Source organism: Anguilla rostrata, chromosome 8 (assembly GCF_018555375.3).
Source record: "Anguilla rostrata isolate EN2019 chromosome 8, ASM1855537v3, whole genome shotgun sequence".
NCBI lineage: Eukaryota > Metazoa > Chordata > Actinopteri > Anguilliformes > Anguillidae > Anguilla > Anguilla rostrata.
Window position 1 is genome coordinate 23,343,554 of NC_057940.1, and position 16,337 is coordinate 23,359,890.

A 16,337-nucleotide genomic window follows, 5' to 3' on the forward strand; every position below is an offset into this window, starting at 1 on the left:
CTCCTTGTTGTCCTTGGGAAGCTTGGTGCCTGGAGAGCTAGAGGCCCCAATGGAATGGATTTGATACTTTAGTTGTAATAAAGATATTGTTGACATATTTCTGTTGATTTTCCATAACAAACTGGTGCCTGCCCATGGCAGATGGGTTCCCCCTCTGAGTCCGGTTCTGCTCACGGTTTCTTCCTGTTATCAGTCAGGGAGTTTTTCCTTGCCACTGTTGCCCTAGGCTTACTCTTTGGGGGCCGGTTCTCTGTAAAGCTGCTTTGTGACAAAGCTCCTTTGTTAAAAGCGCTATACAAATAAAATTGATTGATTGATATATTTTGGCTTTTGCTTGAAGACATAACACGCTTTTGTCCATATTATTATTATACTTTATTTTAGAGGTTTTATGAATGTTTTATTCTGTTCTACTCAAAAAAGCTTATTATTTTATATGTGATCAAATCTAGCAAATGTGTTGGATAGTACAAGCCTCTACTCCTACAGAACAGAAAGCAAAAAACTGAGTACAAGAGATAACGGATACAGTGGGCTGGCGAAGATAACAGTTTTACTATTCCACCCATGCTTATCATTGAAGGCTGAACTTTGCTTTTCAACTTAAATTCACTAAAAAAAATTGCATTGGAACATCTAACCCAAAAGCATTTTTAAAGGACAGACATTATGATATACTCTACATTTCCAAAGGTATGTGGACACCTGAACATTACATCCATATGTATGTACTTATTGGTGAGTTGGACCCCCTTTGCTGCTGTAACAGCTTCCACTTTTCTGGGTAAGCTTTCCAGTAGATATTGGAACATGGCTGTTGGGATTTGCTTATATGCAGCCCGGTGGGCGGGTCATAGGCACCAAAAAAACTATTGAGCGATGAGCTAGGGCATATCCGACCAGCACAATATGGCCAGTCAGTTTGGACAGGAACTTACAGAATGGTGTGTTATTATACTAAGAACTGCCCATTAATGGGAATAAATTAGAAAAAAAACATTACAAATTCCACATTTTAATCACTGATACACTCATTTATAAAAATGCTAATATTGAACTAAATCAAATGTGGGATAAATCTTGAAAGCATCCACAGCCACACTAGCATGCGCTCCAGAAGGCTCTGCACACCCCCCTGTCTGCTAGTGATCAATTATTGCATTTCCTCCAGAAAATTGAAGTGTGCTAACTGGCGCAATCATTTTGGAGCACATCTACAGTACTAATTGGGATGCATTAGTGTGCACAAACATTTTTCAACTTAGGATCACATCTGTTCCTTGGAAAAAATGTTAGTGTAGAGCCCTGATTTTACTGGAGAAATAATGATTTAAGCCAATAAAATTACCATTATGCGGGTTGAGCAAGCAGGGGGGTTGTTTTGGGGTGGGTTCAGGATGAATTGAGGAAGGGCTGCGTTGCACACCCATGGTGTCTTCTGGTTCTGTTTGGTCTTTGTTCTGACTCTGTTCTTCTAGGACCATCTGGAGATGCTTGAGGGCTAGGAGTACAGAACAAGTATATATGTAAACATGCCTGCACACACACACACACACACACACACACACGCTCGCTTTCTTCAGGAAAGCGAAAAAGCATGTACCACATGGAAACCAACAGTCCTTGTAAAACATTACCATTGTCAGCAGACATAGAGTGGAGTCTCTTGTACAGCTCAACATCCAGCTCCACAAGCTGAAATGCAAGGAAGCCATGAGATCCTTTCATCAATTTTTATACGGATTTTTCCCACTACAACATACAGTAAACACATAACAAAGAGAGCTGACTACAAATGTGTTGAGGCATTAAGCAGCTGAATGCTACTTCCCTGACTAATGAAATCTCTGTCAGTCACTTCAGTTAATCAAATTCATGCGTTTTTTATCAATATATAATAAACCATATACTGTATTTTTTAAATATACACAACTAAATAATAATAATTAGCAGAGGTGGGTAACCCGGCTTCAAAGAGTAAAAAGACTGACCATGAATTTGCTCCACCAACATGCACTAAACCAGCTGATTACAATAATTAGTTCTCCCCTCATGCTGAAGAGTTATGCTAATTAGAATCAGCTGGTTCAGTGCATGGTGGTGGAACAAATACATGGTCAGTCTTTTTACTCTTTGAAGCTGGGTTACCCACCTCTGATAATTAGTTTTGTTTCTTCTTATATCAAGTGCATGTGACCAATCTTGGGTTTGACTTTCTTAAAAATACATTCATTTTCTGGCAAATGCATCAAACCAACAGTGTGATCCTGTTAGGGCCTCCCATTCACCTGCACATCTCCAATGCCCTCCTTGTCTTGAACAATTCTGGCCAGCTTCAGGATGTGAGACTGTTGCTTGTTTAACCTTGCACCCTTTTTGAGCCAACTGGGGTACAGTGCTTTCTGTGGAGAGGGAGACAACCGATCCAGTGAAGACCCAACAGATGCATGCAGGGACACACGCGTGCATGCACGCAGCCACACAAGCCTGAATATAGAAACTGCACTGAAGGCTTTGGAAAAGAAGCATAATCATTATTTCAGTCGCCATTACATTATTCATATGCTGAAGGAATGCCCTCAGTGACCAACAAACACAATGACAGCAAATCCTGATCCTGCCAGTGTAGACTGCGGTCAGCAGCCCCATCAGTTATCACACAAGGGCAGGGACCGATTGAGAGAGCGGGTTCAAGTGGGCATGTGCAGTATGTGCACACAGGATGTTTACGGTGTGCAGGCCTTCAATGCAATGGCATCCCAGCTCAGCTGGTGGACTGCAGTGTGAAAATAATGTAGTCTGTGTTGTCACAAATTGCCTGAGGATGTTTCGGTGAAGAAACAGTTCTATGAAGTTATATGATTGGGGAGAGCAAATCTGAGGAAGAGGGGGAAAAAAGCGCTGGCACATCCAACTCACAATGTAAGCAGCACGATGCCACAGTCCAGCAACATGATGTATGATGCGCTTCTTGCTTATCATGACATTGCAGATTTTGCAGATGTAAAAAACTCCCCAGTTGACGGCACTGCATTCCATTACTTCCCTCAGTCCTGCAGAGGACAATGGAAAGCAAAGACCCATCAACGCTGGCTGTCCACTGGCGTCACAGCACAAAACGCAACCTCCAAAACCAATCTAGTGCTTACCAATAAGTGGAAGATTCTTCCAGTTCTTCCCCTTATGAAAATATGTCAAGAGGTTAGACATCCTCTGGACCTCTGATGGCATTGGAGCAGGTGGTTTCTGAACAGGACTCTCCTCTGGTGGCATCGGAGCAGCTCGTTTCTGAGCAGAAGGCTCTGTGTGGAACAGAAGGGGTAGGGTTCAGTCAAAGATTACGTGGAGGGTTGGAAGGTATCTGTGCCTGTATGCGTACGTGCTGCACCAAGGAGTCGTGAAAATAGTTTTGAGCCACCCAAAGCAATGATCAGCGACAACAGCAGGGTACGAGCTTCGGGGTACAGTCTGCCTGGTGTATGCGTGTCGTTGGCTGTAGTCAGCCCTTGCAGGAGGTTAGACCCTGTCGGTGTCCTGATTTTAAAAAATTCACTGGGACCCCTTCGGTCAACCCTTCAAACCAATCAATGGGCAGGAGAGTTTTGACATGAGAGAAAGCCCATGGGACGAAAGTGGAAGACAGCAACAAAAAGCTGGTGTCTCTGCAGCAGCACTTTCAAAACACAGTTTTCTGTGCAAGTTTTATAATCAAACTTTTGCTCCTTTTCTTAAAGGTACAGGACCTATTAAAATAGACATAACATTCTGACTATCAGCAAGATAATTCCTCAGAACAGGAGAGAATGGTTAGCTAATAGATGCATTACAAAACCTCACTCACGCATAGACATCTGAATCCTGAGCGACTCGCGCAATACACTCACCCCTCTGTGTCTCCGTGCTTTTAGGATCCCTGACTTGTGCCGTCACTTTACTCTTCTCAGTAGCTACTGGAAAACAGAGCACACAGGTCTTAAAACCACTTAACATTAGCATAAACGACTGAATAACAAATGAAATACTAACCTGTTGGGCATGCAATGTATCTGAAGCAAAAAAAAAAATGCAAAGTCCAAGAGCGCAAGACAAAGCAGGAATGGCAACTGTTTTTCAAACTATAATGCCAAAAGTTTCAATCTGAACTTCAAAAAGCTGACCGATCCATGTAAATTTCAACATTCTAATCATGTTGGTTGGTCATTTGGAACGTGCAGTGAAGACATGCTTGAGTTAAGAGTATAGATTCTGGTTATTTAAACATTCAGAACAACAACAGGTAAAGGAACTGGTCTTAGTTAGTTTCAACTAGTTTCAATTCCTAAGTAGAATGCTGCCGTTGTACCCTTGAGCAAGGTACCTAACCTGCATTGCTTTGGTACATGTCCAGCTATATAAATGGATGCAATGAGAATGCTATGGAAAAGGTTGTTCAAGTCGCTCTGGATAAGAGCACCTGGTAAATGCCTGTAATGTAATGCAACTCATGAAAAGCTAAATTTTATGTCAGTTTCGCTTGTAACATTTTGCAGTTCCTTACCTTTGTTGTTGGAAGTTGGACCCATTTCCTCAGCTGAACTGTCCTCCAATTTAAGTACCTTTCAAAGAAAAGAATGATCACAGGACAGCTCTTCCCACAGTTGCACAGTTGTGTCCCTTGGTCATTATGTATTTATGCATTTTGCAGACCCTTGTCCAATAATACCAAGACCACTGTGGTACATGTGACATAATAAACACATCACATAAAGCCCAAGAACACAGGTAGCAACTGAACAGGTAATAACAGAAAATGAACAGCGAGCAGAAAAATGTCACAACAATATAATCATACAACAGCATACACAGGGTGCCTTACTCAAATACACAGATAATGCGTTTGTGGGCTTATGCATTATTTAAAAACATTACCTGGTGGCTGTGTTGGGAGGGTTTGGCGGCCAAGAGCTTTCCTGCTTTGTGTACCCCCCCCACCCTATAAATTGTGCATCAGCCTAAAAAAACCAGTGGATTACCTTGAACTGTCCCCAGCCTTCCTTCTTCTCAACGAGTTCCGCTATAGTGTGCAGTTTTTGGATGTTGTTTGTCATGCTGGGATTTTCACTCCATCCTTTCAGGAGGTTAGGGTGCTTCGACTTCTGAAAACACATTTGATGGATAAAAAGAGAGGTTCATCACTGAGAATATTGCTGGTAGTGAGGCTACTGCAGTCCACTGAAAGTCACATTCCCTGGAAATAGCCGTGAAATTACACCAGCAGACTTTGTTTGATCTTCTCCATAAAGAGATCAAATTCTCTCCAGAACCGCCCAGTGTAGCTGGCTACAAACACAAGAGGATGTTACAAATTGGGAAAAAGAATGATAACTTAATGAAAAATTATTTATAAAAGGGGCAACTTACAATGTACTTGTATCGATGAGTGGGTCCAATGAGGTGGCCAATAACACCGTTTATGGGTACTGTCTTGTAGCAAGTTTTGCACTCCAGAAAGTTAGGCTTGTTGTCACCATGGTACTCTATCAATGAGCTCAGACCTACAGGAGGAATCACACAGATGCTGGATTTAGTTCTGTTTGTTTAATCCGTAAGCTTCTTGGTTGTTCTATTTATAAAGCATACATCTTGCACGCTATTCACATTTTTTAAAAAGAAGTCGCCGGTTGGATAACATGTCCACACATCTTGTTCCATCGTAAAATGACTAAATGAAAGGAAATGATGAATCCCACAGACACTGCAGCCATCCAATTACTGAGGTTGAGATACCAGTTTTATATAAAGTATGCCAAATACAAGTGTATCAATGAGTGACAAATACATTTTGACATTTGCAACGACAGAAAACAAAAACTGACCAATAACGGGTACTTTTCTCTGCTTGCTCTTGAGGTAGTTGTCCAGCAATTTTGACACCGGGGTTTCATCTGGTTGTCCAACAACTGAAATAAGATTTTTTCACGATTCACATTCACTCTTAATAAACCACATCCAAATAGTTATTAACCTTCAACGCAATGTGTGGAAGTGTGTATACAGTATGAGTTCATATATTACATGTACAGTGCCCTCCATAACGTTCGGGACAGAGACTTTTTTCCTTGATTGAGCTCTGTACTCCAGTAATAACAGATCAGAAACACTCGTCAGGAGGGAGGGGTGGACGTGTCAGTGACTACTGTCCGCAGAAGACTTCACAAACAGAACTACAGAGGATACACTGCAAGATGCAAACCACTAACTGTAGTTAGTCACAAAAACAGGATGTCCAGGTTACAGTTTAGTCTAAAGTAGTGGACAGATGTGACCAAGACTGACTTCAGAGTGATGGCAAGAGCACAGTGTAAAGGCAACTACTTGGGGAACTCCCTAAGATCCAAAGCATACCGCCTCATCTGTGAAACATGGTGGTGAGGCTGTTATGGTTTGGGAAAGTATGGCCACCACAGGTACTAGGTTAATTGTATTCACGGTAACTGCTGATAGCAGCAGCAGAATGAATTCTTAGGTGTACAGAAACATCTGCTCAAGTTTAAGCAAATGCCCCCAAACCTATTGGACGGTGTTTCATCCTATAGCAAGTCAACAATCCACAAAACCTAAAAACCACAATCGGGCTTAACCGGTATGACAAAGGTGATTATCAACTTGCTAAGTGAACACGCCCTTTGTTAATCAAACTCGTGTTTACCCATAAAACCGGCCATGTCGGCAAAAATGAGCCTATAGCAGCAGTACTTCAGCAGCATATTTCTCACCTGAGGAATAGCTGTTAACTTAAACCAATGTCCCATTGCTAAGGAAAGTAGATACGGACATGTAGGGTTCAAGAATTCCACATATATACTTTACTCCCTCCTTAATGTACCTAGAGAGAAAGCCTGTGCATTAATTCTGTCTCTAAATCTACACACTGCAAAAACACCCCCAAGCCATGCAGGATCCTGCAGGAGACACCCTTTTCCAAGCTGACTGGTCAAAGGGTAGTGCTTTTATGCGTCAATCCGATAGCCTGAACATAACCTGCCCTAGACCAGGTTACCTATGCAGCTTAAATTACCATGGCGATATACCCCAATCTAAAGTGAGTCAGCTTTGTGATACGGAAAACATTACATTACATTACTCAGGGTAAAAGCTCAAGTTAGTTTGCTAACCCCTTAGTCGCGCTTCGTAGTATGCCCCTTAGAGCCAAATCAAAAAGAGAGAGGAGGAGGGGGAAGAAGAAGAAGAAAAAAAGTCTGTCCCAAACATTATGGAAGGCACTGTAATCAAATGCACGTAGAGAGCACAAGCCAGCATACGTGTCCTCTGAAAGGCAGGGAATGCATCTTTTCCCCTCTGCAGTCCAATGGCCGAGCTGTGCGTTCATTAGACTGATCGTTCAGAGAGGCGACTCTTTCACAATGATACAGGGAAAACCCTGTTGACTGAAAAACCTTTGTCCTTACTGCTATGGTCCATGTTGAATCACCCAACAGGACAGCTTATTCTCAGACAATCTACTCATAGTTCTCTGGCTGTCATGACACGTTCTTCAAACAGTTTTACTCACACAAGCTCTTCCCTGTACGTTTTACATTCAGTGAGGGTTCATCCGTAGGCTCTTGTGTGTTGACATTCTTCCGAATGGCTGGGAGTGAAAACATTACATCATGTGCATTTAACAGACAATCTCATCCAGAGCAGACCAGGGTCAAATACGTATTTGTTTTAGATTCAAATGCTTTTCTGTGCTCTGTTAATCTTGCCTGATGCAACTGAGCCTGCCAATAGGACCAAAAGGTGGGGTTTGCACTTTTTGAGAAAATGTCATAGGTTCCAATGCACCAGTCAAACTTAGTAAAGCGTAGAAAAGTATTTGAATCCAAAACAAATACGTATTTGACCCAGGTCTGATCCAGAGTGACCAGCACAACTTGTTTTTTTTAACATAAAATCCATTTATATTCAGGCAGTGTCCTACCTAAGAATCAAACCTGAAACCTTTAGGTTACAAGCCCAGTTCCCTTTCCAAGCCTTGCTTCAGTAAGGATGATGAGACAGATTCTCACTTTCAAATTAAAATCAATCAGAATTTTGGATGTTAAGAGAGTATAAAAAAGGCACTAGAACACCACCAGTAGCACATTAGTAGTAGTGATAAGCATTAACTGGTCATCATGTGGCTTCCCCAATTACATTGAAAAGAAATGACGGACATTTTGGGGAAAACTGCAGTCTATAACTACACCCTTTGCTCACCTTTACTTTCTGAAGCCTGTTTGGGTGCTGGTGAAGCCGCATGGCTTTGAACCATCTGTCCTTTGACTGTGAATGGGGGGGAATAAAGAAAATCAGTCCATCTTCCTATAGACAGTGTCGAGGGAAACACCTCCGCTTCAGGTTCTGTTGACCGTGATTAATTCTATATATGTTCAAAACAAACTTAACACAGAAATCAAAGAAGTTCTCAAATTTCTTAACCAGTTAATTTCCAGAGTCTGGAGGAGGTCACCTAGAGAGTTGAACAGGGATTCCCCATCTCATCAGTGAGCTCATTAAACCAAGATACTGTAGGTCCATACCTTTTATAATGTGAAAACCGTATCTTTTGCTTTCATCACCACCTTCCCTTCCTCGTCCTCAAACTTTCTAACAAAAACATCTTTCTCCGCTAACAACCTTGACCATATATCATTTCAATACAGTGGGCCCCTCAGTCCTGCATACCTTTCTGGTGAAAAACAATTTTTCTTAATTAAGATTCAGCTACATCTTCCCATTGTCCTAGTAACCACTGATAAGGTAAACAGTACCAGGCTGTGGACTGGCCTTGAAGCACAGCTCCCGGCCCTCACGCAACAATCAGACCATTATATCCTGCACTGTCCAAAGGCCCTCTGCACAGAGTGTAATGAATAAAACGGTATTAAAAAACATATATCAATGATGATTATGCCAACATATCAATAATGATTATGCATAAATGTGTATAAGATAATGATTAAATCTGCATATTCCTCAACAACAGTTACGCTCTACTTAATGATGAAGGGTTATCATATTTGTATCCATATTATTATTATTATTATTATTACTACTACATTGTATTTTACATGATTTTGTATTTGGCAGGATTGTTTTGTTGATTCTGATTAGGGAAATATGATTTCAGTGCTAGTTTTGTACTTGGCAGGATTGTTGTCTATTTGCTGAACAGGTTACCCTACAGGGTTGGAGTCCTGATCTGTGGTCACTTCTGGCACTACGATCTTTACTTCACTCTAGTGTGTTTTTCTGCACCTCTGCACTTTGAACTGATGCACTTGTTGTACGTCGCTCTGGATAAGAGCGTCTGCTAAATGCCTGTAATGTAATGTACAGGTGTATTCAGTAATATAATGTATTCTGTGCTATTCAACATTGCTTGACGTCTTCTCTACAAAAAGGGATGAATGAGTAACCGTGTGAGTTACACACAAATACATCACAGGCTGGAATCTTCAATTCCTACAGACCTTGAGGAAAAAAGCAGAGGGGGCATGCAGCTGGATGGCAGAAAACTGAGCTTTACTTTTTTACCTAATGAGGCACTGAAAGGCAGAGAATATCTTTATTATGACTAAAGTCTTCTCAGGGCCTTCAACTAGGGCCGCTGGCTCTCCAGGCATCGAGCTTCCCAAGGGCAACAAGGAGTTATTTTGTGTGACAGGAGATGTGCGTGTGTGTGTGTGTGTGGGGTGTGTGTTTTTTAAAATCTTTCTCTCTCTGAGTTTGTTCTCAAAAGTCCAGCAGGATGAGCTTGGTTCTTCCTTTACACTCGCCCCCCTTGCCATACCCAGGAGAAACTGTGTCAGACACCACGTTCCCCAGAATTCTCAAAACGTGTTATACTGGCTGGCTCCTGATTTAGAGCATGTTTTGTAGGCCCAGAGAATGTGGATAAGGTTAGAGGGCAGTGTGCTTATTCAGTATTTGTGATACGTGTTAGACATAGCATCTGCTGAATGTTCTATAAGCTTTTGTATCGGATTTAGAATTATGCATAGTATTAGTAAAACACTTTTGATCATAAAAAGTAGGGACAGCCCCAACTTTCCTCATTTCAGACTCAGCCACTTTGCTGCATGCAGGTGCTGGACTCTTATGCAGATATACCTTGTTTTGCCTGGTCACTATAAGGGAAGAATTCTCTCTACCCATCAGTACCGACACACATGGTTACACAGTTTCTTAGAGGGTACAGAAGATCGCTGGTAATAATGATTTTTTTTTAGGACCGTGTTAATTTTGCCAGCAGGTGTGGGCTTTCTGCTGAAATAAAGACCATTATAATTTGATCTAGTGTGAAGTGTTTTCCCGACTGGATTACAAGACAAAGGTGTATTTTTCCTTATCAACCTAACAATGGACATCTGTATCTGCAGTCTTGCACTCACCCAGTTTTTGTTCAGAGGTCACAAGGGGTTGAAGGTCACTCTGCTGTTTCTGGATAGTCTGCAGCCTGTTCAGAGCTGACAGGTGGGGAAAAAAAAACATGAATACATATTGCGCAGGGACAAAGAAATACACCTGCACTTGGACGTGACATCAACTTTTGGTCTCACCAGCCACTGTGGCTAGTGTTTTCCCTAAGTCACTAGCCGCTCAGTATTTTCACCAGCCAAAATGCTCCGTCGCCAAAAAAGTAATAAATATAGCCAAGGTAATTGGCCGATGTATCTGCATGCATTTGTTAGGGAATAACATTGTATTTATCTAAAAAATCAAAAAAGCTATCTTTAACAAAACATGTGCTTCAAAATAGTTTAAATGATGTTTAAATCTGTGCATTGCAGATCTTTGCCATGAATATTCTCCAAGTGTCAGAGCGGAGTGCATGTATCCACAATTTTAAATAACATTTATTAGAATGTGCACAATTTTGCAATTCAAAGTGTTCTAGCCAGGCTACACCCAAGAAAAACCTGAGCTAACCTAGTCTATTTATGTCAAAACATTTCTCAACCTAGATTTCCACCCCTCTAGACATCTAGATTTCCAGCCCTCAAACGCTTTGAACACCGCAATGAATAGAAGTAGCCTACACACATTTGTATATGCAGCACCAGCTGTTGTTTGATTTCAGCTGAACTGAGAACGAAGAGTGAACTACATGGCCAATGGAGTGTGCACCCAGTTTTATGTGCGTAATCTGCGTATGTGTGATATTACCATAAACTAATGTCAAATGTCTGATTTTATTACATTTTTTATTACATCTTTATTGAACAGATTCTAAATTAAAGGAAACTTACCAACATTAATGGAACTCGAAACAATTTCTTTGTATTGTTCAGCATCCAATTCCAAAACCTTTGGCAAACAACCAAGGAAAAAAAAACAACACAGGGCAGGTCAGTTGTGTCAAACTTCATCAGTGTGAACAGATGCGTGATGTATGTGTTCAACACAGGCAAGTGCGAGTTACTGCTTGCTCAGTTACAAGTAGGGTCAAAGTGGAATTCTGAATGTTTTCATCTTTTACCAATGTAAAGCTGTAAGACAGTACAAGTGAACTCCTTTATATTTAAGAGATTCATATGAGGCTGGGGTGTATGGCTGTGGGGAAAGTTTAGGTTCCCAGTTAGGAGAAGGGTAAAAAACCCCAGAGGAAACAAGAGCTCAAGGTCACAGCAGTAACCTTGAACCTTCCTAGAAAAGTCAGGCTTACCTGCGCCTCTCCAAAGCCTCTCTCTTTCTCCACAGTAAAAGCAGTCTCTTTAAGGGATCCAGCGTTCAAGCCAGTCTTTTCCTCAGAAGAACTAAGGAGATGTTGCAATTTCTGCAAACAAACAATATGGGAAGATCTATTCCGGCAGTGACAAATCAATCAAAGGAAAAAAATGTGTGCTCTATTACACACTGGACACACTTCACTTAAGGTACTTGATTTTTACTGATGTATGCCAGCCCAACCAGGGAATCAAACCTGCAACCTCCAATTCATAAGCTCTGGCAAGCATTATATACACAGTTTTAAACTCACCAGATACTGGTATCTGTGACGGGGGCTTATAAGGTGATCAATGATTAAGTCCATGGTCATTTTTTCAGAACAGGCTTCACACAGGTAGTGTGGAGGAAGATCATCACTGGTACATTCAAGCACAGCATCAAGACCTGCCCAGTTAAACACAACACTCAATTGGCACAAAAAACTTTTTCTATTAGTGCACGCACACATGCACACACACACGCACAAAGCACAATCATAAACTTCCTCACAATAAATAACTTGTAACGCATTTTCACCAAGGCAATCAAAGCATTACTGAGGTCAGGTTTGATTGTATTATTATATATACTTGGAATTTTACATTGGAAAATGTTTTAATTGTGAATGTTTTAACTTTTCATAAACAAACACTTACAATAGTCAATGCCTCAGACAGCAGGTGCGGAAGATTAAATAGTTTCAAGACTTGATTATTGTTCCTATAATGGCATAGTAGGGATAAATTCATGCATTACAAAGTATAATCTTAATATGTCAAGGTCCTTTGGCCTGCTGCAAAAACAATAAGTCTAACAGACACACTTTCATCTGCTCAGGGTGAAACATTGTCTTGTTTCTTCTATTTTGAAGGTCAGTATTCTCTACTTCTCCACTGCTATAACAATCTTCCCCCTCAGGAAGTGCATATAACTCATATAATCATCTATATTTAATGAACCTTTCTTGTTAAAGGTGTAGTTCCCAAACGGTCATTCAAATAAAGCGCTATATTTGTCATAAAATGTCTCATCGTGAAGAATGTCTGACTAGTTTGCATTCAGAGGTGAATGCAAGCGAAAATAAAATTTCCTAAAATTTCTATCATGAAACACCTTTTTGGAAAAAAAGGCAATATGCTGTCACTGCATTCAGATCAAACCTTCCGGTGTCGCTTGTGTCGAAAGTGCTGCTAGGTGATTTGCTTGCAGTCACATTTGTCCAGAATGTAAACAAGTCAGGCATTCTTCACTGAAAGAGGAAAATTTACGACAATGTTCAACCATATCGACCATCTGTATAAGAAATTTAGTAATTACTGGGAAATTACCTTGCTACCAGGCCCTCTTCCTGAGAAATTACTTTACTACCAGGCCCTCTATCTGGGAAATTACCTTACTACCAGGCCCTCTACCTGGGAAATTACTTTACTACCAGGCCCTCTTCCTGGTAACAGGTTTTATTACCAGGCCTTTTGGCTCTGGAACAGTTTTACGACCCTTTCATGAATGTGAAGATACCAACACTCCTTTGTCTGGTAGAACATTTTGTGTCTTCTGTCCTCTGGGGCAGATAATGTAATAATAAATGATTCTAATTCTAACAAGTCCCAATACTTCCTTGAAAATTATTCACAGCACGACAAGCCATTGCGGCTCCTGGTTGAAAGCAAACCCACGATAGTCAGTGCACTACAGACTGAGGTGCAGTGTTCCAGGCACTGTTGCTGGTATGCTTGCACCGGCTGCTCACCCGGAGCTCTGACTTTCTAGTAATAGAATGTAAGTCACTTGTATGGCAGTTCACAAAAGTCTGCCTCTTATCAGACCCCAAAGCAAAACAAACTGTTTACGGTGCTGACAGGGAGTCACTCTTTTGCATCTGTATATTATCATCATTGCACATACTGTAAAATAAACTGCATTCACTTTAACCTGGCATTCCTTTTTGACTGTAACCGCTGCACACCTAGCAGTTTCAGAGTCCTAACATAAGCATAGAACTCAGGATATCCGCAGCCCATAGTAAACTGTCGACATGCTCGTGCCGTAGCAAGATACAGAATTGTCTAATATATGCAGGCTGCACAGGCCAGAGGAACACCCGCGTCTACTAGCTACGATAGATAGCGATCTGTATAGAACCACACTACTGCCAGATCATAGTCTCCTATGCATAACTGTTAGCACAGAGGAAAGGTTAGAACACTATTTTGAAGAAAGATAACTGAGATAATGTTAAATTAATCCAGGTCCAGTAGCATCGGGTAAGACTACACGCGTTCCACTACACCACTAAGATACTTCCATTGTTTGGTGTATCAGAGGGGTTTCTTACACTTTCATCTCAGAGTTCTGGGTAACACATTTCAGACATCTGAGTTTCTAGCAGTAGAATCTAAGTCATTTAACCTGAGTACGGGGTAGGATGCATGGCCTAGGAGTTCAGGCTCCAGCACAAGAGACCTAGTCTTAATAACCACAGATACTAAATCTGGTGCAGGTCACCTGATCCCTGTGTTCCACAGCAGATACAAGTCTCAAGTCCTTTGAGTGTGCAGACACAGGCTACAAGAAGTCTTCAGACCATCTGGAATCTGTCCTGGGGGAGCCACATCAAAAGGTCCCAGAGATTGAGGGCAGAACCAGTGCTCACTAGACCTCTGAATACTCAGCCCAATGTAATGTCACAGGATCCCTGGTTTCCTTGGTAGATACAAGTGTTCAGCCCTCAGAGTGTAGTCAAAGGCTGGACTCTCGGAAGGCTGGAGTCTGGAGACTGTCTGGAATCTGCCAACAGGTTTTAGACCTCAAAGTTTAAAATTAGTCTCTAAAATCAAGCATACAGCCGTGCAATCTCCACTGACAAACATTGGCAGTAGAATGGGCTCGTACTGAAGAGCTCAGTGACTTTCAACGTGTCACAGGATGTCACCTTTCCAACAAGTCAGTTAGTCAAATTTCTGCCCTGCTAGAACAGCCCCAGTAAACTGTAATGCTATTATTGTGAACTGGAAATTTTTATAAGCAACAACAGTTCAGCCGCAAAGCGGTAGACCACACAAGCTCACAGAACGGGACTATCGAGTGCTGCAGCATGTAGCACATAAAAATCATCTGTCCTCAGTACAAAGTTCCGGACTACCACTGGAAACAACGTCAGCACAAGAACGGTTGTCAAGAGCTTCATGAAATGCGTTTCCATAGCCGAGCAGTCGTACACAAGCCTAGGATCCCCATGTGCAATGCCAAGCAACAGCTGTGTTGTAAAGCACACTGCCACTGCACTCTGGGGCAGTGAAAAGTGTTCTCTGGAGTGATGAATCATGCTGCACTGCATCTGGCAGTCTGACGGACGAATCTGGGTTTGGCAAAATGCATTGTGCCAACTGTACAGGCCTGTATAGTGCCAACTGTCAAGTTTGATGGAGGACGAATAATGATCTGGGGCTGTTTTTCATGGTTTGGGCTTGGCTCCTTAGTTCCAGTGAAGGGAAATCATAATGCTACAGAATAAAATTACATTCTAGACAATTGTGCACTTCCAACTTTGAGGCAACAGTTTGGGGAAGGCCCTTTCGTGTTTCAGCATGAAAATTACCATGTGCAAAAAGCAAGGTCCATAGAGAAATGGTTTGCAGAGTTTGGTGGGGAAGAACTTGACTGGCCTGCACAGGGCCCTGACCTCTATCCCATCAAACACCATTGGGATGAATTGGAACGCCGACTGCAAGCCACACCTTACGCCCAACATCAGTGCCCAACCTCACTCATGCTCTTGTGGCTGAATGGAAGCAAATCCCTACAGCCATGTTCCAACATCTGATCAGATTTTTTGCCTATATCCTATTTGACTGCCGGTTTACATCTACTTTTAAAAGCGACCCATATCAGATACCTGTGTTCACATGATTTACACTTGAAACAACCCACATGTGCACACAAGGGTTTAGTTACTGTGGTGGAAACCTCCTGTTAGGTTCGGTGGGTGAGTCGGCGATGTAAGAAGAAAGACTAGAAACTATGATTTCTTCTAATAATATTTTTATTTTACATAGGCCTATGGGAGGTCTCCAGTACCATAAAGACACACAGAGAGCTCTCCGAATTATGTTTTACATCCTTTTTTATACAATCAGATCTTCTTCTACCATGATGCATCTTCCCTCTAAAACAACCAATCCTAGCCTAGGTCACACTTATGTTTCACCAGCTAGTTCAACAATAACTATTATATCATTTTCAATTTCAATAAATGACAGATATTTCACCACACACACACACACACACACACACACAGAGGTATGTATATGTATGACTTGAATAACAAGTATTTGTTCTCATGATTAACAATTGTTTAATCTTCCGGTTCCAAAGTACATGCACTTATGCATTCAATACATGCTGTGATCCAAATGAAATATTCAACTCGTATACAAACACACCAGCATGTTCTAACAGAATATGTTTATATTATTACTGTTGTTGTTATTAATTTGATTTTCATTCATTTATTTTAATAGAATATAATCTATACAACAACTAGATATAGCAAAACAGTTCTTTCTAGGTCGGAGTGCCCTTTCTCTTCTCTTGCAACTCAA

At 41.4% G+C, this 16,337-nt stretch overlaps 1 protein-coding gene across 5 annotated transcripts in view; it reads right to left on the reverse strand.

The window, feature by feature from the left end:
• LOC135261141 (uncharacterized) overlaps positions 1-16,337 on the reverse strand; it is a 70,832-nt gene that overhangs the window by 17,380 nt on the left and 37,115 nt on the right. For 4 of the 5 annotated variants that reach the window (XM_064347120.1, XM_064347122.1, XM_064347117.1 and 1 more), the window contains 16 exons: positions 12,008-12,141; positions 11,693-11,803; positions 11,277-11,334; positions 10,419-10,493; positions 8,242-8,307; positions 7,553-7,630; positions 5,856-5,939; positions 5,401-5,534; positions 5,013-5,135; positions 4,538-4,595; positions 3,885-3,950; positions 3,150-3,302; positions 2,920-3,053; positions 2,289-2,402; positions 1,638-1,695; positions 1,349-1,501 (listed from right to left, as the gene is read on the reverse strand). In XM_064347120.1, coding sequence (XP_064203190.1) covers positions 1,349-1,501; positions 1,638-1,695; positions 2,289-2,402; positions 2,920-3,053; positions 3,150-3,302; positions 3,885-3,950; positions 4,538-4,595; positions 5,013-5,135; positions 5,401-5,534; positions 5,856-5,939; positions 7,553-7,630; positions 8,242-8,307; positions 10,419-10,493; positions 11,277-11,334; positions 11,693-11,803; positions 12,008-12,141 — 1,599 coding nt within the window. The remainder of the gene's footprint in view (positions 1-1,348; positions 1,502-1,637; positions 1,696-2,288; positions 2,403-2,919; positions 3,054-3,149; positions 3,303-3,884; positions 3,951-4,537; positions 4,596-5,012; positions 5,136-5,400; positions 5,535-5,855; positions 5,940-7,552; positions 7,631-8,241; positions 8,308-10,418; positions 10,494-11,276; positions 11,335-11,692; positions 11,804-12,007; positions 12,142-16,337) is intronic. The other variant, XM_064347119.1, reaches the window with a different exon arrangement.